At 45.6% G+C, this 24127-nt stretch overlaps 1 protein-coding gene across 8 annotated transcripts in view; it reads left to right on the top strand.

The window, feature by feature from the left end:
• The window catches only part of tws (protein phosphatase 2 regulatory subunit tws), a 61162-nt gene extending 39981 nt beyond the window's left edge, over positions 1 to 21181 (top strand). For all 8 annotated transcript variants that reach the window (XM_037427010.2, XM_037427013.2, XM_037427012.2 and 5 more), the window contains exons 7-8: positions 20439 to 20562; positions 20642 to 21181. In XM_037427010.2, the coding sequence (XP_037282907.2) occupies positions 20439 to 20562; positions 20642 to 20794 (277 nt within the window). In that variant the 3' untranslated portion in view covers positions 20795 to 21181. The remainder of the gene's footprint in view (positions 1 to 20438; positions 20563 to 20641) is intronic.
• Positions 21182 to 24127: the final 2946 nt, after the last annotated feature.

Raw genomic sequence — 24127 nt, 5'->3', positions numbered from 1 at the left:
TTCCTTGTCTGTGTCTTCAAGCACTATATTATCTTTTGGTGCATTTAACTAGCTATCCCAAGAATACCACGTTAACAAACCGCATTTCACGTTTCTTACTTTCGCCACTCTGCTTAACCCTTTCCAGTCTTTGTCGCATGTGCATAGTTCGAAATGAGAAGCAACCATAGCGTGCATTACTCTTTTGTAAACAAACTCCATGGGATAAGGCTGAACCACTTTGAGGATACTTCGGTAATGCACCCACTCCTTTATGCAGTGTGGTGACAGCACTTCGCAATTTCTTCCATGCATCTAAACATTGTTTGGGTAATATTGTAAAATGTGGCCAATTGTTGGGAATACAGCATAATTATGTGCTGAAATGTAATATGCAGTAACTGTGAAGTATAACATAACTATGATGTGCTTTGAATATTGTTTTGTGCTTTGAATATTTGAATTTTAGATGTGAAGGCACTACCATTGCGCATGTGTGCCCCTTCCCCCTCCTTTCCTACACTCCTCTTCTCGCCTCACAACACTGATGCAGGTAGATTCTGCTAGTCCATGCGCACTCCCTCCTCTCTCTCCTCTAGGCATCCTTCCCGCGGTGTTTACTCGACCATTGTGCCTCCTCTCTACACTCCCCTCTTTCTCCTCGCAACACCGACAGGAGCAGCATCTGTTAGCCAGTTTCTTGATTGAAACAGACTACTTTCACTGTGCAACCATTCACTGGTTGCACCGCGCGTGCGCGTGTGTGTGTGGGGAGGGGGGGGGGGCACTGGATCTTGAGCTACAAGGTAGTGCCGGTGGAAGATTTCTCCTGTGCGTTGTTGATCATTAAAAATTCGCACTGTGCGCGTCAACTAAAAGCAGACTGCGGGTGGCTGTGTCCAATCGGAGTCTTCTGTTTCTCATTGCCCATAAGCGGTGATTGGCATGTTCCAGTAGTATTGGCATGTTCCAGTAGTAAACACCGGTTCATCACTGTGCTTTGCGCCTCACGTTTTCTTTTGCTTAACGCCGCGATGAGCGCCAGCATCAACGCCGCTGCCAGTGTAAGCGATAGCACCCGTTGCTTCACATCTGCACATAGTTCACTTTAGCGGGAGGTGGCGCAATTTTTTTTTTTCAAGTATTTAGCTCTTGAACTGCATATTCCACCTTGGCCAAACATTAGGAAAAATTCTAATGCATTTCATCAATCTAATACGGTTTTTTCATCAAGAAAGTGTTCTATATGTATTAAGAAATTTCGAATATTTGCACACCCCTAAAGTAGTAATGCAGCAGAAGGAATTCTTTGTGAATGTAAAATACCTCCAATGTTTTTATTTTTATTTAAAAATAGTGTTCACCCTCCATTGAGGGTCATCACAGGGAGGTACGACACTCTGTACATAGTAGGCACAGAACTATGCATCTTACGATAAACCAGGCATACAAATGTACAATTCATGAAAGCACTCTAATGTCCAAACGAAAAAGCACACCTAAGCTCCCATTACGCAAATAAAAATTCCAATAATCTTTACAGTAGGTTGCATAAATGTATATCAAGTGCACAAATTCGTTAACATCGCCTGCATTGACTACATTACTCGGATACCCATTCCATTCCTTGATTACATTAGGGTAGAAAGAATAACAGTAAATCTTTGTTTGCGCAAAATAACATTGCAGCCCTCATGTGAGGTTTAGCTTCTCGCTTTGTTTCCCAGGTTGTTGCACATGCAGTAGACTCACGATAATTAACTCTGATACTAATTCATACTTTCGGTTCATTCAAACAGAATTCAAACTACTATTCAAAATTTGCATGCTTATATAATCCTAACAATCTAAAGATGAAAAATAAGAGCATCAGGCCTTCGAGAAAAAAGGCTTCGCTAGTAAACAATTGTTACAAAAATGAAGCGCACACATGGTAAACCAGGCCCCCGCCGCGGTGGTCCTAACAATCTAAAGATGAAAAATAAGAGCATCAGGCCTTCGAGAAAAAAGGCTTCGCTAGTAAACAATTGTTACAAAAATGAAGCGCACACATGGTAAACCAGGCCCCCGCCGCGGTGGTCTAGTGACTAAGGTACTCGGCTGCTGACCCCCAGGTCGTGGGATCGAATCCTGACTGCGGCGGCTGCATTTTCGATGGAGGCCAAAATGCTGAGGCCTGGTGCTCAGATTTCGGTGCACGTTAGAACCCCAGGTGGTTGAAATTTCCGGAGCCCTCCACTACGGCGTCTTTCATAATCATATGGTGGTTTTGGGACGTTAAACCCCACATATCAATCTTGGTAAACCATGATCCTTCTCAACTGGTGTAGAGAGCTTTGCCCTGAAGGCACATACCTATAGACAAATTCCACCAGACATACATCGCGAAAGTGTGGTGGAGCTGTCGTCGAGCGTTTGGTTTCGCTTGGTAGGCAAAAGATGCTCTGCCTGCCGCAGTTCCTGCTTCGTTTTCGATGGTGCATGTGGTCAAGCAACGAGAAACTGTATGCTGTCGAGCGGTGTCACGGTTGGATGTGCTGAAAGGCAGCATAAGTTTTTGTTTTCCACTTGACGAGGACCGTAGGCAAGAAATGGGCTGCAGCCGTAAAACGGGAGAACTGGTCCCTGACGCGGGCTCATCGGTTGTGTGTCAAACATAGAATATGATGGCGAGTCGCGTCTCACAACATCCATTTGTTTGTTGGCTCACATCACAGCACTCAGTGCTTATGGTGATGCCTCCCTGGGCCCTAGCGGTCAGGAGACGGGCCGTGACCGCAAAGTGCCCCACGCTCTGCGATAACAAACTTGTCAGGGTACGTCCGCTTTGCATGTTGTGATCGAAGTTACCGCACTGAAGGGTAGCCGTGTTTGTTTGGCGCCGAGCGGCGGCCCTCTTGCCAGGGTATGGCCGTCTGCCCGAAACAAAATTTCCGCCCTGGAGTGGAGCACATGCTGGCACAGACGTATGGATGATGATGGGTTGATGAGTTACGCGAGAATCTGAGACAGAGCACCTCCCAACGCAGCGTCTCCTTCCTATCTGACAACGGCATGGTGGGAGATATGGAGTTGGGCTTTCCCTCCAAAAATTGAGCGGACGTTACGTGTGGACGTCGCTATAATTTTACGTATTAATTCGATGTCCGCCTACCTGTGTTTACAAACATGGAATGGGTCTATAGCAAAGAAGCAGTTGGCTATTCACAATTTCTTTGAAAGGAGTGATCAGCAGTAAATCGACAAATAAGCTTGTGGACCTTACATCTCTGCTGTTTGTTCACTGGGTGAAGTTAGGGTTTAAAAACACTTTGAAAAATTTGAAATGTGATAATATCAATGCCTAATCATATATGTGTGGTGTCAGCTGGCCCAGATTCATATATCTGAACACTTCTGATAATTCAAACAAAATTTTATTTCAATTTTTTTTATTCAAATTCAAACAAAATTTTTTATTCAATGGGAGTTCGAGGCCCCTTCGAACTCCCATTGAATAAAAAAGAAGCCTTAGTCTATCTTGAAGTCTACATTTGTGCAGCGTCTCCATGCTATGAAGTTAAAGCATTTCTGTGACTGAATTCTTGTATCTTGAACATATAAAGCGAGCCGCTAGCCATTGTATTCATTGAAGTTTATTTATCAATACAGACAATACTGGCATATTTAAGTAGCGATCATATAAATGTTTTAAAAGCAAGAAGTTTCATGTCCTTGCTTGCATCCTGCAGTTTTTTTTATTAAGCATAACTTCTGTTAAGCCCGAAAGCAAACATTATCAATATGTGTATGTGTCATACACTTAGGGTGAGGCCCCGCCGATCCAACATCGATGTGCGGGGAGACTCGCAGGCTTCCACTTAACGCTTCGGCCTGCGATGCCTGAAAGGCCTCGAATGGAGGTGGAAATGTCGAGGCCCGTGTGCTCAGATTTGGGTGCACGTTAAAGAACCCCAGGTGGTCAAAATTTCCGGAGCCCTCCACTACGGCGTCTCTCATAATCATATGGTGGTTTTGGGACGTTAAACCCCACAAATCAATCATGAAAGGCCTCGAAGTGGCAATTTTCAAATTTATTATCAGGTAGGTTGACCCGTGTGAAGTTGCACGTGTGGTGATGTGTGGACCTGACCGACGCACTCGTAGAGCAGACACGGAGATTTGATTACACACAAACAAGCATTTAATTAAAACAAGGGCAAAGGCAGGAGTTAACAAAAATAACAGAGGAATAAAACTGATACGCGATGGAAGAGAACAGCTACAAAACAAGAAATGCTCTAAAAGAACACTACAAAAGATACAGACTAAAGACAGATACGCGGAATATAAATAAAAGAACAACAGGATAAAACTACAGGGGAGACAAAGAAAATTTACGAGAAAAAAGAAAAAAAAACTCAGGCTCGCGCTTCTGAGCTTCGACGTGCGACGCAGCGCATACAACTACAAATATTTAAAAAAAAAGGCTGGTTATAATAAATTAACAGTGTTAAAAAAAATCACAATGAAAAGTTTTATACGGACCAAGCCAGCTCTTGGTAGCGTAGGGGAGTTGACGAGTGCCGTTAAAGATCTCGCCGGCTTCGTAGACGGCGAGGGTGCCCAGAATTGCAGCCGTCTCAATACTTAGCTCGGGTCACTCCATGCTCGCTGCCTACGCGAGACTCTCGACACCGACGACCGCACTTATTGCTGGCTGTACGTCAACTGCCTATTCCGATGCAGTCCAAACTTTTTCAGGGGCGTATGCGTGTTTACGTCCCATCTGGAGGTCATTTCTTTTTTTTTTAGACCGCACATGCCCCTTTCGGTACAGGTGCAGGGAAGACGAGCCGGCGCCACGCTGGGTCATTAGTCGCCGGATGTCGTCCTCCCAACACAAAAGCGCCCTTCCTTGGAAGATGGGGCCCGTGGACGATCCGAAAATTGGACTCGTTTGTGACACAGCCCTCTTCTCAAGAATATTGCTGCGTAATATTCAAGAAAATCACAAACGCGCAATGTTCGCGACCTTTCATTGTTCCTGTCGTTCACCAACGTGGTTCTTTTTTCACGCACCATTTTGATGACGTGGACGACACCGCAGAGAACACCCGACACACCACACTTTCACGGTCACTATACAATGAAAGTCGTAGCTCGCGCACTACCTCATGGCCACACACATACGAATAGAAAATGACAAAAATACTGCACAATTTAGGGGTAAGGCACGTAAGCATTCCTTGATGCCACATATTACAAAAAAATATACGCTTTAAGCGGTATACAAAAGTCACTTATTGACACGCAATTTTCAAAAAGATGAACGAGAAAAAAATCGGCATGATCGCATGTACACAGTTCCTGAACTTGCTGCACACTAAAGCACTTCACTTCGAAATAAGAACAATAAAAAAAGAAAGCTTTCAAGAACATAGCATCATATTTATCACACATGCGTACTGTGATACTGATTATATGACCAACCAGTCTCCTTAAAAAAATCCAACTAATTAAAATAACCATGTCCCTCAAACAGAGCTTCCCGAACTAAATGTGTAGTAAGTTTAAACAACACAACGTTACAAACACACAGACGACACAAGCAAACCATGAATTAACGAAGCTATTGGTTTCCTCATTTATGGAATGCTCCAAAAATCGAAAAACATAAATGAACATTGTTTAAAAAATGAGTCATTTGCCGTTCAGGTTAGGTTGGCGTTTCGATGTACGCAACTTTTGTCCGCGCTCAAGGTGGCTGCGCTCTTGGGGGAGCCGTTCGAAACAACCAGCGCAGACAAAGCAGTGGACGGACGCCTGTTTCCCGTTAGCCTGCACCCTGGAGGCATGCCTTCATCGACGCCTCGTTCTACGAAAACGGGTCCCCGAGCCACGTCGTGTCGCTCGTCCGAAAAGTGCTGCTTCGCCATGCAACCCGCGCTTCGAGCCGGACAATGGAGCGAAGGGGGTTGACTGTTCCGAGCTCTACGAACAAATGCCTGCCTCACCCCTCTACCTGTCGGGCGGTTCGGAGCATGGCGACCTACTCGACTGGCGAATGCCACAAAACGCAAACGAAGCTTTTGTTACGTTGATTGCCGTTTGGCAATTATCGATTTCATGGGTTGATTTACACCCTTCGCTTTTCTCTTGTTCTTGCTTTGCTTTTGCGGCGCATTTTTTTTTTGCACTTTGCTCAGTGCTCACTTTCGAGAAGTCCGCTTGCAACATTTGCAGAGCAGAACTTGTCTCGCCTGTCTCATCAGGATTTTTCGTTAACTTGTGGACACCCTGACTTGCGGGAAGCTTGACTGACGGCTGAACAATGCAAGCGTCTTCCTCAGTGCTGCGCCGCTCGCACCTGGAAGAACTACTTGCCCCAACATTGCCCAGCTTGCAGTGTGCGTCAGCACCAGACTGTGTCCCGCTGTCTGTACAGGGGTCCTCGCCTGCCGGGCTGGAGGTACTGGGAACTTCACAGTTAGCTGCCATGGGGACGCACATACAGGGTGGCTGTGCAAAGTCCATTACAGATGGCATTTCTGTATTAACAAGACTCTCCACGCACGGCGCCTCGTCGCCATCACTGCGGCCTTCAGTGGCCTTTGTGGCCACAACGGGACTTTCAGCAGCTAACTCATTTGGTTCACTCGAGAACCTGATGGCCGCCTCAACAGTACTATTACTTTGGTCTGGCACCTACGGGCTCTTTGACCCTTTTGTGCCTTGCATCCCAGGTCTCAAGCATGTGCAGTCTACTTCCAATTTTCTGGCGTAAAAGCCGAACATGATCTTGGTACAACTGCTTGTTCGGGCCACGGTCAGTCACGCTACTGGGTGTTCTAGCGGCTGAGCTAAGACCCGACTGCGTCTCACACAGTCCCAAGCGCTCTTTTTCCTTCTGAATTCTAAGCCTTGAATTTTCTCGCTCCTGTTCCATCGAAAATTCCAGATGTTGCCTGTAGCTAATGCGTTCGGCATCGCGCTCCCTTAAGTCTATTTCGTTTTTTTTTTTCGACGAAACTACATAACTACTTGCCTACAAAGCCAAAGGATTTGCCCTGTTCGACGAAATTATATAACTACTTGCCTACAAAGCCAAAGGGTTTGCCCTGTTCAATTAGCTTATCAATCGTCGTGTCGTCCATTGCTCTACACAGTTGTCAACCAACAAAGCAATAACAGAGCGGCTACATACTGAGCGCTCGGAGTTGCGTCGGTCTCCCAGACACCACCACATGGTCGGCCAGTCCTGTCGTGGACGCCAGATAATGTCACACACTTCGGGTGAAGCCCCGCCGATCCAACACCGACGTGTGGCAGTCTCGCAGGCTTCCACTTTACGCTTCGGCCTGCGACGGCTGAAAGGCCTCGAAGTGGCACATTTCAAATTTATTATCAGGTCGGTCGACCCGTGCAGAGTTGCGCGACGTGTGGTGATGTGTGGATCTGACCGACGCACTTGTATTGCAGACACGGAGATTTGATTACACACAAACAAGCATTTAATTAAAACAAGGGCAAAGGCAGGGGTTAACAAAAATAACAGAGGAATAAAACTGATACGCAATGGAAGATAACAGCTACAAAACAAGAAATGCTCTAAAAGAACACTACAAAAGATACAGACTAAAGACAGATACTGCGAATATTAATAAAAGAACAACAGGATGAAACTACAGGAGAGACATGAAAAAATTTACGAGAAAAAAAAAACAAGAAAAACTCAGGCTCACGCTTCTGAGCTTCGACGTGCGACGCAGCGCACACAACTACAAATATTTAAAAAAAAAGGCTGGTTATAATAAATTAAGTGTTAAAAAAATCGCAATGGAAAGTTCCATACGGACCAGGCCAGCTCTTGGTACGCGTAGGGGAGTTGACGGGTGGCGCTGAAGATCTCGCCGGCTTGGTAGATGACGAGGGTGCCCAGAATTGCAGCCGTCTCAATACGTTGCGCGGGTCACTCTATGCTTGCCGCCTACGCGAGATTCTTGACACCGACGACTGCACTTCTTGCTGGCTGTACGTCAACTGCCTATTCCGATGCAGTCCAAACTTTTTCAGGGGCGTACGTGTGCTTCCGTCCCATCTGGAGGTCATTTCCTTTTTTTAGATCGCAGGTGCCCCTTTCGGTACAGGTGCAGGGAAGACGAGCCAGCGCCACGCTGGGACGTTGGTCGCCGGATGTCGTCCTCCCAACACAAAAGCGCCCTTCCTTGAAAGATGGGGCCTGCGGACGATCCGAAAATTGGAGTCGTTTGTGACAGTATGCCACTTTAGGTTATGTGTAATTGTGAGACTTGGTACTTACACGCATTCACTGTCAACAAGGTGGGATTCCCAATACAACAATTGAATGGAATTGTCACTTTCTTCTCGAAATATGGGTAACAGTTCACTTTATTTGATTTTCATTCCAGAAGCTTGACACTATAAGTGTAGTTCCGGCAGGCATTGAGCAATGTTCTACTGGTCTTTCCTACTAATCACTCCTATGTAAATTAAGCTTGGCTTGTATTAGGGGACAAATATTTAAAAATAGGAAAAGACAACACAGACATAAAAGAAAGGTAGGCACTAAAATTAGCACCTAACTTTCTTGATGTCTGTCTTACTTTTTTTCTTTTGATATGTGCTGCACTTATACAAGATAAGTTCATGTATAACCAACTCGCCCGAGCCAAAGCATTTTTGTAAAACACTTTTGTATATTAGGCAATCATCAGCAAACAGTTAAGCCTTTGCAGAATGTTTTGCTATATCTTTGATATTGTTGGCATATAGATAAGAAATTAGGGCCCAAGAACAGAGCCCTGTGGTATTCCAAAAAACACTTCTATCGAGCTAGACATAAGAGTTTCCAATTTTCATGAATTTCTTCCTGTCATTTAGGTGCGCTTTATTCCAACGAAGTAGTAGTTAACTCAGTCCAGCTCAGCGAAGCTTGTACAATAATCTGTCGTTAGGCACCTTTTCAATGGCCTTGGCGAAATCTATGAAGATGACATCAATTTGTTCATGCATGTCTAAGCCTGTTGAAAAGTCATGGATTGTTTCAATAAGCTGTGCTGTAATATAGACTATATTCATAAAGTCATGCTCTTAAGGATAAAAGTAATTTGCATTTTTCAGGAGTGTGACAATATACTCGTAATATTTTGCAAGGAAATGATGGCAGCAAAATTGGACAGCAATTATTAGCTGATAACCGATCACCACTACTAAACACAAGGACAAATACAGCTGTGCACCAGTCACATGGCATGAACTTTTGAAAATATCCAAGCATTAAGATACCCACTCTACCTAATGTTGCAAGAAAGGGGTGGGTATTTCATCATGCCCACATGCTTTTTTAGAATCAATAGACTAGCTTTTTATTAATCTTTCTTGACCAAAATAATAATTTCTCCCATTGGTTCCCATGATGTATTGCATCTTCTTTTTCAGTGTCACATTGGTGTCTTGTAAAAACTGACTGAAAAAAAGTATTAATACCTGCAATATCAACATTCTGTGTCACAATTTCATTGCCACGTTTTAGCTCCTCAATTTGGTCGCACTTAGCAGACATGGAAACTTGCTAGACCAATGTTTAAAAGCCAACTGCAACGAAATTTGGCTTTCCGCAAAAATTCAACAAGTAGTCTAGCTAGAGGTAGTGCTGCCTGCCAAATGTCGCCTTCGAAATGCGAGCGCTTATCTTAGAAAAGAACTAGCAAACGAGGGTGTTTTCTTAGACCGAAACTAGAAAAAACGACACCATTACTTCTGACCGGAAGTGACGGAAACGACAGAAAAATCGCCTGCTTCGCGCTCCTCGAGCACGCACATCGCGGACGCGCCCCTTACCCCTAGTTAATAGTTCACTATACCCCTAGTTCACACTGAAGCGCCGCCGCTTTCTATACAGCAAACGAAATTCCCCTGCCGCTGAAACGCAGCGTCGTTTGCACTGGACAAGCACCGCACCGCCGGATATGCCATCTGCCATGGGGTGAACACGGGATGGACCGGTTGTTGACGCGTCTTGCAAACGCCACAACGCTATCCAGTTGCCCAGACTTCGATGAATCTCGTACGTAGGAAGCAAGAAGAAGCAGTACTGCTTACTTTGCTGGCAAGTCGCAGTCAAGCATGAGCAAAAAAAAAAAAAAAACTCCGACGCCATCGGTGTTCTTGTCTTGCTGTGCAAGATAGCGAGAAGCTCGGTTACGCCAACGTCAAGCATGATCACGTGTTCCACGAAATAGGAACGTGAAGTAGACAAAGAGTTGGTTAAACTCCCGTTGGTTACAATATTCAGTTGCATGTATGGCGACATGACAAGTGAATGGAGCTTGACCACTCTTTTTAAAAAATTTCTTGACTAGCGCAGCTTATGGCGGCACATTGCGTTGGCTTGGTACTGCAAAACTTTCCGAGTCAACCGCTCGCGAACGGGCGTCACGCAAGAAATTCAGCAGCAGGGAGGATTGCTCACAAGGAGCGAATCAGCGACGCTCTGTAGTATTCGTCATATCCGGTTTAGTCCGATTTGCCTGGGCGAACCGCTAGAGCTCCGCGTCGTATGCTTGCTTGCAGTTAGAGTACCAATTATAAAATATAAATTAAATACGCAACTGCAAGATTTTTCGCTGTCGTTATCGTAACTTACCATATATATAATACGTACTTATGGCTTTTTCCGCCCAAGTAAATTTTAGTTGCAGTTGGCTTTTAATGAAAACTCGGCTTGTGATCAAGAAAAGCACACTTAAATTCTATCAAGCCTTTGATCAGTTCTCTTTGTACAAAGGCTGTTTTCACGAAATCATGGTTTTTTTTACGCAGCTTTTTTGATGTTCGCTTCATTTAAATGTTTCGTGTTATGCATGGGTTGGGAATGAATGGTTACAATCAATTTGTCGATGTAAGTATATTACTTTTGAAACGCTGCTACAAACATTCATGCTCGGATATATGCTGAAATTGGCCGAACATGACAAAGGTGGAAGTTTTATCTGCATTTGCATAATTACTCATCTGCAGAGTCTTATAGGATCTAGCTCGTGCAACTCAGTGGAATAGTAACACGCAGTGGAATAGTAGCAGACCAATCTGGGATCAGAAACACCCAGATCAACACACAAGATAATCGCTCATTTTGTTCGAAAAGAACACCAGGTGCAGTATTCACAGACAGACTTTATCCTAGTATATTTGCTAATAATGTCAAGTTATGAGCGAACGTAATTTTCAACATCTTTTCAAGGTGAAAAAAGCATCCCAGTTAATATTGGGCTAGTTTAGTCTCCAGTTAGAATTAGCCTGGTTTTCCAGTCTGCATGGGCTGAAAGAAAGCTATTCATCAAGATACTCTGGTGCTGTGACAGGCAGTCTATACACGATACCAAAAAGGTATGTATATAATATTCAAAAGGCTTATTCTACACTAAACTGTTTCTGGTACATTGCTTGGAACTTGCGATGCCACAACGATTTTTTACTATGAAGGCAACCGCGCTCCTTGCGAGTTCGTTGTACTATTTTAAACAGCCCATATCAGCAACCTAATTAGACATGTGACTGCCTCTTATTGCTTTGTTGTTTTTCCAATTGATTCCCACTTGCATATTGAAGTGGCAGAAGCTGCTATAGTCGAACCCGTTTATAACGAACTCGAAAGTGCCGCGATAAATGGTTGTTATATCCATAGTTCGTTATATATGGAGTCGCCCATAAAAAACGACCACTTAGTGGCCAAAACGTTTTTTGTGTATTTTTTATTAAAAAGTACGAACAATCCCTTCGCTGACAAGTTCAGCCTTTTCCCGTGTTGAACGACGCCCGTTCGCAATAAACTCGCACCGTTCCACTGAATCGCGATCCACTGACGCCGAACCAGTCATCCCTGGCTAGTTGCATGCAGTATATCGCTTACTCAAGCTACTCTTGTTGTGGCATGCCAGTTTGCTTGCAGTCCACAATGCATGCACGTGTTTTGTGCATTCTTCGCGCATGTTTCACTCGGGATCGTTCTAGGGTGCAGTGGGTAGCCTGTTCGGTTTTCGCGAGCAACATGCGCTAGCGGCCTCGCACGACGTGGCTGCAGCGAACTTGCACACACACGGCCCCATGACGTGCTTGTACCACCCTCACTCCGCCAGGCAGTTATCTGCAGAGGACTGGGATAAGCTCGCCGGCAGTGAGTCAAAATGACACGTTCATTGCCGCCGGCCAGCTCGCTATCTCTTTTTTTTATGGTTATTCACTAAGGCATCCCCGTGATTGCGGGGAAGTTATCACTAATCGGTTGGTCTTTGCTGTTACGCAGGCCTTAGAATGGTGAAAAATGACCAAAAAGTTGGTTTTTGGAATTTTTATTACTATATGCACGTGTTCTGAAATTATGAACGCTAAGTTCGATCAATAAATGGGTTAAAATTTGTTATAAAGTTACTATGAGGGAGTTGCAAAACGTCCCGCGAAAAATAAAATTTGTTCGAACTTCGCGCGCCGCTGGCGAAACAGCCAGCCGATCGTTGGGCATCTAGAGCTCGTTATGAAGCTGATTTCTTTGTGCGCATTTTGCCACCCTTCAAAATGGTGTCACATGAAAGGAACGGTTGGCTTCGCTCCTTTTCTGAAGCGCCTTCCCGATCACTCATTGGCGGAGTGCGTGCGTGCCAGACGAAGCCTTAGTGTCTCGCTTCCCATTGGCTGATGCGGCCAACGAGGCTGCGATCTTTTTTTTTTTTTCCTGGTTGTTGTTTGTCGGCCGCTGGCTCCCGACTCGCGCGTGTGTCCGTCCGCTTCACGCTTGTCTAAAGAAGACGCGCCAAGCGCACGGCAAGAAACGAAGGCATCCGTGGTACGCGCTGTAGAAGAAAGCCGACAACGTGATGGTGTCTCATAGTGGTGTTGAAGAGTTGAGCCTCGCAGGGAACTTTCACACAACAAAAGCTATCGCTTTTCGCATTTATAGCTTCTCGCGCTCGAAGGAATACTCGGTTTATCGTCTGCGGTCGTAGATGCCGAGAACAGCGCCAGAAAAGTTCACCGTGCGAAAGCTGACTGCAGTATTCTATGCTGCCTCCTATTTTTTTCATTTTGTTTTTGTCCCCCTCTCTTCCTGTCTGCCTCTGAAGAAACGTCTGGAAAGTGAACCATCTCACTCTCAACATCTCAAATCTGCGTGCGGTGCTCACCGCGTTCTGTGATATCTTATGTCCTAAGCAAAATGTAGCAGTGCGCAGGCGAGCGCGCATGCTTCAGAATGCCTGTTTTACCTTTTTTTTCTTTTTTTTTTTGTCCGCTTTATACGCATGCGCTATATTTTTACCACGACCATTTTGGAAATGTTCGTTGTATAACTAGAAGGCGCTAAAAAATGTTTACTGTATCTGGACTCCGTTTGAAATGGTAGAATATAAAAATCGTTAGTGCACTGAAATGTGGTCGTTATAACCGATAGTTCGTTATATCTGGGATCGTTATAAGTGGGTTGCACTGTACATCCTGCTATATACCAGCAAAATCTCATAAACTGCACTGAGCATGCATCAAGACTTTTGGAGGGCATTCGCGACCTTTTGAAGAAAAACGACCTGGCAGGCACTTGGTATAACCAATTTTTGTGATGAACTTTCAAGTTGTGTTCATGATTGTCTAGCAATCCTATTTAATACGAATCCCTATTGTGACAGCTTAAGAAGGGGGTTCTTTATAATACAGATATCTATTGTGACAGCTTAAGAAGGGAGAGGCACAGCCCACCTGGCTGAAGCATGGCATTCGTTTGCCTCTGGAACTAAAATAGTCTTACTTATGCTCTTGGCCATTAGAGCACCTGCTAATTGGTGCAGGTTTGTGTGCATCTGCTTTTATTGTGGTTATATATATATGTATTGTAACGAGGACAGTGGACACGAAGCGAAGGTGAAAGGGTGCCATCGGCTCGGTAGCTCTGGTGATTATGGATAGCTGCCAGGAGACCTCCTCGCGTATGAATTGCTTTATAAGTGGCATCAACGCAGAGTGGTCGGCGGTGTCATGGCGATAGTCGAGGAATGAGAGGTCTGCGGTGTCTTGAGCAGTGAGTGCCATCAACGGAGAGTGGTCGGCGGTGTCATGGTGATAATCGAGGGATGAAAGGTCCGCAGTGTCTTGAGCAGCGCTTCGTGTGGAAGCGCGCTGCCTATGCAGCGCGCTTCCACACGATGCGCTCACGGAGTCATGGTCACGCTCACGGAGTCATGGTCACGCTCACAGAGTCATGGTCACGATGCGCTCACGGAGATTTATGATGGCACCGTATTCCCGAAGGAAGTCCATGCCGATAATCAGCTGACGCGAACAGTCGGGGAGAACGAGGCAGCTGAGCACAAACGTTGACGCACGAATTTTCACTCTTGCGGTACAGCGACCCAGCGGTGTTACAACGTGTCCTCCAGCTGTTCGAATTCGCGTTCCATTCCACGGCGTGATCACTTTTCTGAGATCTTTCGCTAGCCTCCCGCTGATGATCGAATAGTCTGCACCAGTGTCTACCAATGCACTGACCTGAAGACCATCAACCAGCACAGGTATGTCGAGCGACACGCGGTCACTAAGTTCAGATGCGGATGTCGGCGTTTCTTCGGCACTGCGATTATTCTCTGACGAAATGCCTTCGGCGTTGCGTGCAAGCATCGATGGGAGGTCTTCCGCACTTTGAGTCCCAGCGACCTTGCCCCCGAAGGCCGCTGCCTTCAGTTTTCCCGACGAGGGCTCGGGGAGCGTTCCCGTGCCGTCACCCCAAAACGTGGCCCAGTGGCTGCGGGTCTCCTCGGAGATGGTGACCGCGATTGCCGTCGTGTAAAGGGTGCACGCTGTTGCGCGAGATATTCTTCGATATCCCTTGGCCTTTGACCAATTCGGGGACGAGGGGAATTGACGGAAAATCCGCGCAGTCCAAGTTGCCGGTATGGGCATTCGCGGTAAATGTGACCAGCCTCACCGCAATGATAGCAGAGGGGTCGTCTGTCTGGCGTACGCCAGAGATCAGACTTGCGCGTCAGTGTACGGCGACTATCGATGTCCAAATCAGCGTGCGCTGACTGAATCGCGACTGACGGCATCATTGTCTGGATCGGGACGTATGGCATTGTCTGGATCGGGACGTGCGGCATTGTCTGGATCGGGACGTGCGGCACTGTCTGGATCGGGACGTGCGGCACTGGCTGGATCGGGACTCCTTGACCCGAAAGAGGAGTGGCAGATCGCAAGGCTTCCGCGTACGTACGAAGGCGACTGTCAGTAGACACAGGAGCCGTTTCCAGATCAACCGACGTGGGCGGAAAACGATGGGCGTGCAGCACCTGCTGGACCTCGTCGCGGATGACACTGGTGATAGACCCAACATCGATTTGCCTTGTCCCGTACATCTTTTCCATTTCTTCCCGGACGACAGATCGAATGATCTCGCGAATCCATTCGGGGCTCTTGCTCCCAGGGGTGGCGAAAATCTCGGGAGTTGAGGCAGCATTCACTTGACGGTCAAACTGGGCAGACCGTTGGTGCAGTACTCGCTCCATTGTTGCCGCTTCAGTAAGGAACTCAGCAACACTTTTGGGTGGACTACGCACCAAACCAGCAAAAAGTTGTTCCTTCACACCACGCATGAGGTGGCGCAACTTTTTTTCTTCTGCCATAGCAGGATCCGCTCGCTTGAAAAGCCGTGTCATGTCCTCGACGTACATCGAGACGGTCTCGTTGGGCATCTGGATGCGTGATTGAAGTGCACGCTCCGCCCGTTCGCGGCGGTCGGGACTCCTGTAGGTCTCCAGGAGGCGACGCTGGAACTCGCGCCAAGATGTCAGAACATCATCCCTGTTCAAAAACCACGTCTTGGCACCGTCTTTTAGGCACGTGTACACGTTCCGGAGCTTCGCGGCATCATCCCAGTAATTGATCGCTGCGACACGTTCGAACTCACTCAGCCAGTCGTCAACATCTTCATGCTGCGCTCCGTGAAAGGGGCTAGGCATGAGCGGGTTCTGGACGGTGCAGTAGATCGGCGTGGAAGGTGTCGGAGCTTGCATGGGATCTTGTGTCGAAGTCATAGTCGCTGCGTCAGTGGTTGGTGTCTCAGGCGGTAGGCCTCGTTGGCGGCGGCTTACTCTATGAACAGGAGTGTCCACGGGTGCAGGGCTTGTGTTCCGGCTGCTGGACGGGGTCTTGGGCATCGGGTGGATTGCGAGACGTTGTACCCAGCACCTCCACCAGTCTTGTCACGTTACTCTCGACAAACTTGATAAAAAATGGGCTCGTTTAGTCGACTACTCAAGCAGCGGCTCAGAGAGATCGTCTTTGTCCTCTTTCACTCTTCGATCTCACCCAAGCAAACCATGTGGCAATATATTATGAAGTGGTAATCCTAGATGTCAATGTTTCCTGCTTAGCGAGAGGGTTGGAAGGGGAGGTGGTGAGAGCTGGGTGTACCTCTGTTAACAATTTCAACTGTCTGTGCTGCCTAAATGGAGTTCTTTATGGCTATCTGATTCTGTGATGTAATACTGTTAAATAGAGTAGTTTTTTTAATTGAGAAGTTAGAGAAAAGCAATACTTGATGGAACTACATTTTTCTTTTAAGGATAACAGCCTTTAACTTGACTGCATTTAATTACAGCGAGCATTGGGCTATGGGTAGTACTGTCCATTTGAGAAGAGAGCATGCACAGCGATTGTGTATGAGGATGCTGATCAACATTTCCATATATTGATTGAACATATTTTGATGTATTTATAAACGTTTACAACCATGGCAGAGGCCTGTGAAATTCTACTGAGAAGGCGTGGAGTTGCTTTGCAGCTGCAGTAAAAGTTCACAATAAAGAACTCGACAAACGATATGTGAAGCCTTTCAATACCACGAATTTCATTACACGGTGAATATTGCAGGTACAGAGGACTGGTTAATTATTAAGCCTGTATTATATTGACTGACCAGAAAACAGGCCAGTAATTCTTTCGATAAACACGTCAGCATTTTCGTTACCATGCAACATAATTATTATTTGTACTGAAAGCACGAAATGTGGAACAATTTTTTTAGCAGTGAAAAAAAACTAAAGATTTGTGGTATGTTTGTGTAGCTTGTGCTTCTATACAGCAACTAAGGCATTGGAAAGAGCATCATTTGTTTACAAATATGAATTGTATTGCTTGCAGTTAAATGTGAGGTGATCAATGGTCATGTGATCAAGGAAGCTGGGGGTTGACACGAGAAAACTGAAGACAATGAGCTTCATCTGGAATTTTATTTATAAATATGCGTTCATGTGTGCATATCTTCATTTCATTAAACATACAACTGCTCTATATTAATGTTTGCATTCGAAAATTTGGTCTGTTAACTACTGTTAAAAGCTCATTTGCTGCTCCAACTTGGGGTTTTATATGCTCCAGAAGCTACACCAAAATTGAGGCCCTCTATAAATGCACTTTCTGTTACAGTCTGCCTTAAACAGGCAATCTCGTTCTTATCTTAAGATGCTTCTCAGGAATAAGTATTGCAGTGAAGCTTTTCAACTTGGCCTACCAGTGGTTGTGATACATGGTCTAGTCAGCTTTCATTGTTTGGATGCATGCACTTGTTGTGACATGGGATGTGCCTATGTACAACGACTTATTTAGCCATACCAAGTTAGGCCAATAATACCGTACTGTGTGCATAGACAGCTGCTTACTGAAGGTCTCAGTTCAATTAAATTGTTAATGCTTGGGCTGATGTTCATCAATACTTTTTCTTTTAGCAAGTAGGTTCTGAACTTGGAATGTACCAACACAAACACCCAGAAAGATGACACACGAACACTGACTAGGTGTAGTAGTAGAACCTTTAATGTACTAGAGGTAATTACGAAGAAGGCGGGTGGTTCCCCTGTCCAGGGCCCCACTGGCTTTGCGGCTCACTGGGCCTGATCGAACAGAGCAGCTTGGCTCTCACGATCCTTGTTCGCAAGCCAGACCTCCCACTGCCTCCCAAATGGGTTTTTCCCAAATAAAGGTGAATTAATTTGGGTGGCCCGAGTCTACACGTCCATGTTATGTGGGTAAGAGATGGCTGCTCCGAACACCATGGACATGTGTCCGGGTACTGCGTTGGGTGGATTTTGTTGAGAATTAGTAGATTGGGAGTGTTTGTTTGTAACCAGTCCCTAGCCTGCCCGATATCAAGTTTGAGGCGTGCTGGACTGAATTTTTGCCTTTCTTTTCTTTGTGTCTCCAGGATGTTGCGCGGGCTGACTGCAGGTTCTTCGAGAATCGCTATTAGTACTCGGATACTAATTCTACGAGCTATACCATTGGCCCTCTCATTACCCTCTAGCCCCACGTGCGCTGGACACCAAATGACAGCGTGATATTGTTCAAAGTGTGTTCCTAAAATTTTAGTTGTAGTTTTTGATGGAACTCCGGTCAGGTATTTGCGGCATGCTGACTGTGAGATAACTAAGGCGTCTTGGGTCTTGTATTTGGCATCTCATATGGCCAATGCTATGGCTGCCGACTCGGCCGTGCTAACTGAGGCAGTTCGTACGGTTGCGCTGATTGTACTGGATTTATTAGTTGCTACTACAGTGTATTTATCTTTGGCTATTGTGCATGCGTCCGTGTAGTGCACGTCTCGATGGTGTCCAAGCTGCTCTTGCAAAGCTCTGACCTTAGCCTCTCGTCTGCCCTTATAATATTTGACACTCATGCTTTTGGGAATGGGAGAAGCCACTATGCGTTATCTGACCTAATGGGGTAGAAGTGTCTATTCTCCGCAATATTGGGACTTTAGTGAGGTACCCTAGCTTTTGTAATAAGGCTCTGCCTTGCTTTGTTGAGTTGAGCCGTTCAGGCTGCGCAAGAATAACTGACGTTGCATGCTCTTCAAAGGTGTTATGGTTGCCCAGGTCTTCAAGTTTTTCAGTGCCTGTATTGTGTGGCAGTCCTAGTAGGGCTGTTTTTTACGCTGTGCGTATTAAAGCGTTTGATAGTTTCTAGTACGGGAGGCCGTAGGTCGCGTGACTTATGACGAAAGCCTGCACTAGCATGTCCATTTATTCTTCTGTGAAACCTTTATTTCTGGTGACTCGGTAGATCATGTGCGCTACACTTGTCGTGGTTTTGACTGGGTGTTATTTTCATAACAATCTTGCAAGTCCCAGAATGGAACATGGACAATTAAGGGGAATGACATAAGGTTTTAAAACATGCCAGTAATGCAGTGTGCAAAATAAGCAAACAAGGGAAGAGTGCAAAAAAACATCCAATTTTTCTTTGCACTGAAACCCAATAGCTACATTCAGAAGATAAAGCTTTAAACAAAAATAGCAAGAGAATGGTTGGTACTGGTAATCTGTAGCATTATATTATGTGCTTTAAGTTCTAATGTATCCTGGCTCTCATTACTACATAGGAGCCATGAAGTACAACTGGAAAGTTGGATTTTTTAGTTCGATCATATGGACATTTTCGGCATAGCCTGAAGTGGCTTACAGGGGAACACCGGTTTTTACTTTTTTTATAATCAATTTTGATGACAGCTGCTGAGTTTGTGTATGTTTTTCTACTGATGTTAAGTATGTGATTTTTTCTTCTAGTGTAGAAATGAGAATATTTCCCCAAAAGGTGCATAGAATATTTCCTGAGAGAGTTGCGAAGTAAATGAGCATATCATAATAAACGGGAATTGTAACTATGTGCAGCACAAGGTGGATGTTCTAAACCCATTTGCACAAAAGTTGTGGTCACTACAGTGGAGCCATAAAGCACATCTGGATTGTTCAATGTGTTTCGAATTTGATCACGATATGTTAATGAACATGCCAAGAGGCAATTGTGAATACGTTATGGCTATGTGGATGTGATGGTCGTATCATTCATTGTTTTTTTCTGAAATAGTATATATTTTGTGCACTTACGGAACTGAAACTAGTTTTCACCTATATTATTGGCTACCTGTTTTGACACTTGTTTTTCTGTGCCATTAAATATTCACCATGGTTATAAGGAACCAGCTCACCCGGAGGCACTCTAACCATGGGAAAATTGCACTGCCACCTGATTGGGCGTGCTCTGCGGGTTTTTTGAGAACTCATGTTCAATGGGAACACTTTTTTATGCATTTCATCACATGACACCATTTGACTTCAATGTTTACAAAAAGGGCAGCTATACGTTACAGAAGCCTCGGAAGTACCCAAATCAATTTTCGGGTGTTATATAATCGAACTCCTGTTGCAGTAAACACCAGGATCAAGTTCATTCTAGCAGTATAAAAGTTCTAGTGTGTGTGTAATGTGTGATGTATCATCACTGCTGACCATAAGTAAAATTTTTTTAAAATTACGGCTGCGTTCATCAGACAACCCAAGCATTGTTCTTCTGAAATGTTATTCTGTTAACTGGGTTTATTTTGCAAGTTGACTGATCTTGCGGCGTCTTGCTGTTTTCAGCTGCATCATGACTGGTTCCTACAACAATTTTTTTCGGGTGTTCGACCGAACAGCGAAACGCGACGTGACCCTGGAGGCATCCCGGGAGATAGCCAAGCCGCGGACGGTGCTAAAAGCGCGAAAGGTGTGTGGCTGACAGCTTTTCTCATTGGGTGAGCACTGTGTCGATGAAAGTTGTTTCAATGTAATTTTTTTATCTGCAGGTGTGCACAGGAGGCAAGCGAAAGAAAGAAGAGATCAGTGTAGATTGCTTGGACTTCAACCGCAAGATCTTGCACACGGCGTGGCATCCCCAAGAAAATGTGGTTGCAGTAGCTGCCACGAACAACCTGTACATATTTCAGGAGAAGTTTTAGTTTTTGCTTGAGGCATTCTACAGCACAATGTAAAAAATGTACATAGTGTCATTTTCCCGCTCCTCAAATGCCTGCATCCCCCCTACCTGTTTTAGAAAGGCAATTTATTTTTTGTCCCCACAGTCCCGTTGTTGTACCATACTGGTGACTGAGGTTTTTGTAGGTCGTATGGATTGTGTTTTAAGTAGGTCCCTTTTAGCGTTTTGTTTATGCCATTGCATGTTGTGGACGATTGGGGGGGGGGGGGCAGTTGCTCAAACGCTGCGTGCTGCTCCTCAATGGCACTCGAAAAAAAAAAAAACGAAATGTTTTACTACAAGACTGTCGTATTCCGAATTCTCGTACATTGACAGAGGGAGAAAATAAAACGAAGTCTTGAGAAAGTGCCTTCCTTGTGTGCTTGTGGTTTTGAAATGGCATTATGCCTAAGATGATCTTACTACACGCCTGGTGGATGAGTGTCCCCTTTATGACATACTGGTGACATGTGTGCACCATGCTTGAATGCCTCTAGTTTGATTAAATGTTACTATGAAAGAAACACTTGAATTCACAGCCCTCTTCTCTTCCCTTTAGGACAGTGCCCTTATTTTCCCCACTATTCACTTTCATCCTTTCTCTCTAGTTTTCAGCCACCACTCTTGACAGTCAAATTTTTATCATGGGTGTGTTCAACTTTCGTTTGTTGTCCCTAAAGCCCAGGGCATTATGTAGGCTTGTGCACGAACATACTTGGGTGGATATTCCACATTCAGTCGGAACATGCTCCGCAGTTTCCTTCCCCAGAGTGTGCGCATCGTTTACTAAACTCTTGCTATAGCTATGTGTTCTACGGCAACCCAGTATCTCTTGAATCAGTAAAGCGCTTCCCGTCGAGTCTCCTTCCCTATGTTTTTAGTGTTCGTCCTTTGGATAGTTTCCCAGAACGGGCTTTTTTTTTTCCCCGTTATCACAGCCATCCACTAAGTCCTCTCGGCTTTGGGCTTTTAAGTTAACACATTGCCATATAGCTTACTCTGCCAGCAGTATATTTACCAGTGAGCACGCCGATAATCGCAGTCATTTCATCTATTAGACAGGGCTGCTCTTATAGCCAAGAAAAAGGATTCAACCACGAGACTGCTTTTGGAATCCATTTTTATCCGGACGACAGAGGACACTATCGACAGGACACTTGGGAATCGACCTGCCAGCTTCACCCATTCATTACGTCGCATTTTAGCACAAAACTGCGACACTCGGCTCTTGCCTGCTTAGTATGAACAAGGAACCCGCATGGGTCCGAAAACGTCTTTTTTTCAGTGACCACATCTACATCACAATGCCTGACTAGGCAAACTTTCGTCGGACTTTGGTCTATTGGTCTATATAGCAGAGATGGTTGTTGATCGCTATTAAGAAATCCTATGTGCATTGACTGATCGCAATCATAAGCGTCCGTAAGACACTGGTAGAGATGGGGAACGGAAGGCACGCCAACGCAGGCGTGATCCGATGTCATTTTGTAAGAAAACAAGCGCAACTTTGACTCCCACACACTCCCTCATCCACCCGAGAACGGACGACACAAAATGACTAATAACCAACTAGATCTAGACGAGCGATGTTGACTGGCCTCCCAATAGTGGCTCACTTTTGCCGGCAGGGTGTTTTTTTCTGCTCTTTACACAATGATTTTTCTCTGGATCGCATTTGTCATTATTTTACTGTGAGAGTTCCCCACCCCTTCACAAAAACCTCATATGAAAATCGCCGCCAGCAAGTGTCTCCTTTAGTATTGCGATAACAATTATATGGGCACGCTAGGCTGTATTTTGCCGCTGGCGTCACCGTATATGTATACTTATCTATATATATGAAGATGCAAGAAAAAAATACGGAAAAAATGGCAGCATATCCACGGAATGAATGATGGAGAGTGGGGCGAAGCATTCGTCCGTCCATGCGTCCGTCTGTGTGACCGTCCATGCGTCCGTCTGTGTGACCGTCCATGCGTCCGTTTGTGTGACTGTCCATGCGTCTGTTTGTGCGCCCGTCCCTGCGTTCTTTCATGCATCCGCCCCTGCGTCCGCTCATGCGTCCATCCATGCATCTGTTTGTGTGTCCGTTCGTTCATCTATTCAACACTCCAAGTCCCACCATCTCGCATCTTTTTATCATATATTCCCCATATAGAAGCACCGCCATCCAGTGGACATTCCAAGGACTAAACGAGAGGTGGCACACGCACACTTTCTTACGGCCTGCGCTTTGGGTCCACTTCCCACCTTTAACCACCTCGAGTTCATGGTATATTCTAGTTCACTGTATTCATGGCACTGCGACCAAACGCTCGCTAAACCTTTCGAAAACCAAGGAGGTTACGCCCAGCGAGTATAACGTAGCAACCTTTCCCTGTCAGATAGGGCTCAATTTACATGCCAATGGCTGCTAATGAGAAATGAGACAGGAGAATTCGGCTTTTACTTTCTTACGGCTTGCGCTTCGTATCTACTTCTCATTTTTAACCACCTTGAGTTCATTCATGGTATATACAAGTTCATTGTATTCATGGCACTGTGGCTCAACGCTCGCTAAACCTTTCTAAAGCTAAGGAGGTTACACCCAGCGAGTATAATGTAGCATCCCTTTCTTGTCCGATAGTGCTCAATGTACATGCTAATGGTGATCGCAGCGTGCGCGTTGACTAAAAGCCGAATGCTCATGTCTCTCATTCCCCATTAGCAGCCATTGGCATGTACATTGAGCACTATTTTTTATTGTTAAACAACGCACAGAAGAAATCTCTCACTCGCACCACCTTGGAGGCCAAGTGTTATACCTATTTCGGGTATGTGCCACTGGTGGTTACATACGAGGGACGCCCAAGCCACGCCATAAGGAGCTTCGCCCCTAAAAATACTGGCGTGCGGAATCGAACTTGGGTAATCTGCATCGTGAGTGCGAGGCGTTAACCAATAAGCCACCGAGGAGCACGTCCTTCAACGTTCAAAAGGCTACCTATTAATGACTACCACTTACCGCTGCTGATGGGCATCTCGGGGGGGATTGTTTTTTCAGCATTACAAGCAAGATGGCGCAATGAGCGCGCGCTCTCATCCTCCGCGCGTACTTTGCCCGCTTAGAGGAGGGGGGCGACGCTCCCTCGCGCGCCCTCATCTCGCGGTGGGGAGAATCGTACCTCTTGGCTGGCCTCGGGCTTTACCTGGAACGATTTTATTGTAGGTACCAGGCGCACAAAGGTCACTGCAATTATTGCAGTCTCCGTTTGCGAAAAGCGCGCGCTTTTCAGACACAGTGAAGTAACAACTTACACGCTTATTCGCGTGCATC

This window comes from Rhipicephalus microplus, chromosome X (genome assembly GCF_043290135.1).
Source record: "Rhipicephalus microplus isolate Deutch F79 chromosome X, USDA_Rmic, whole genome shotgun sequence".
Classification (NCBI taxonomy): Eukaryota; Metazoa; Arthropoda; class Arachnida; order Ixodida; family Ixodidae; genus Rhipicephalus; species Rhipicephalus microplus.
Note: the sequence above shows the minus strand (reverse complement) of the source record. Positions and strands in the feature narration are given on the sequence as shown.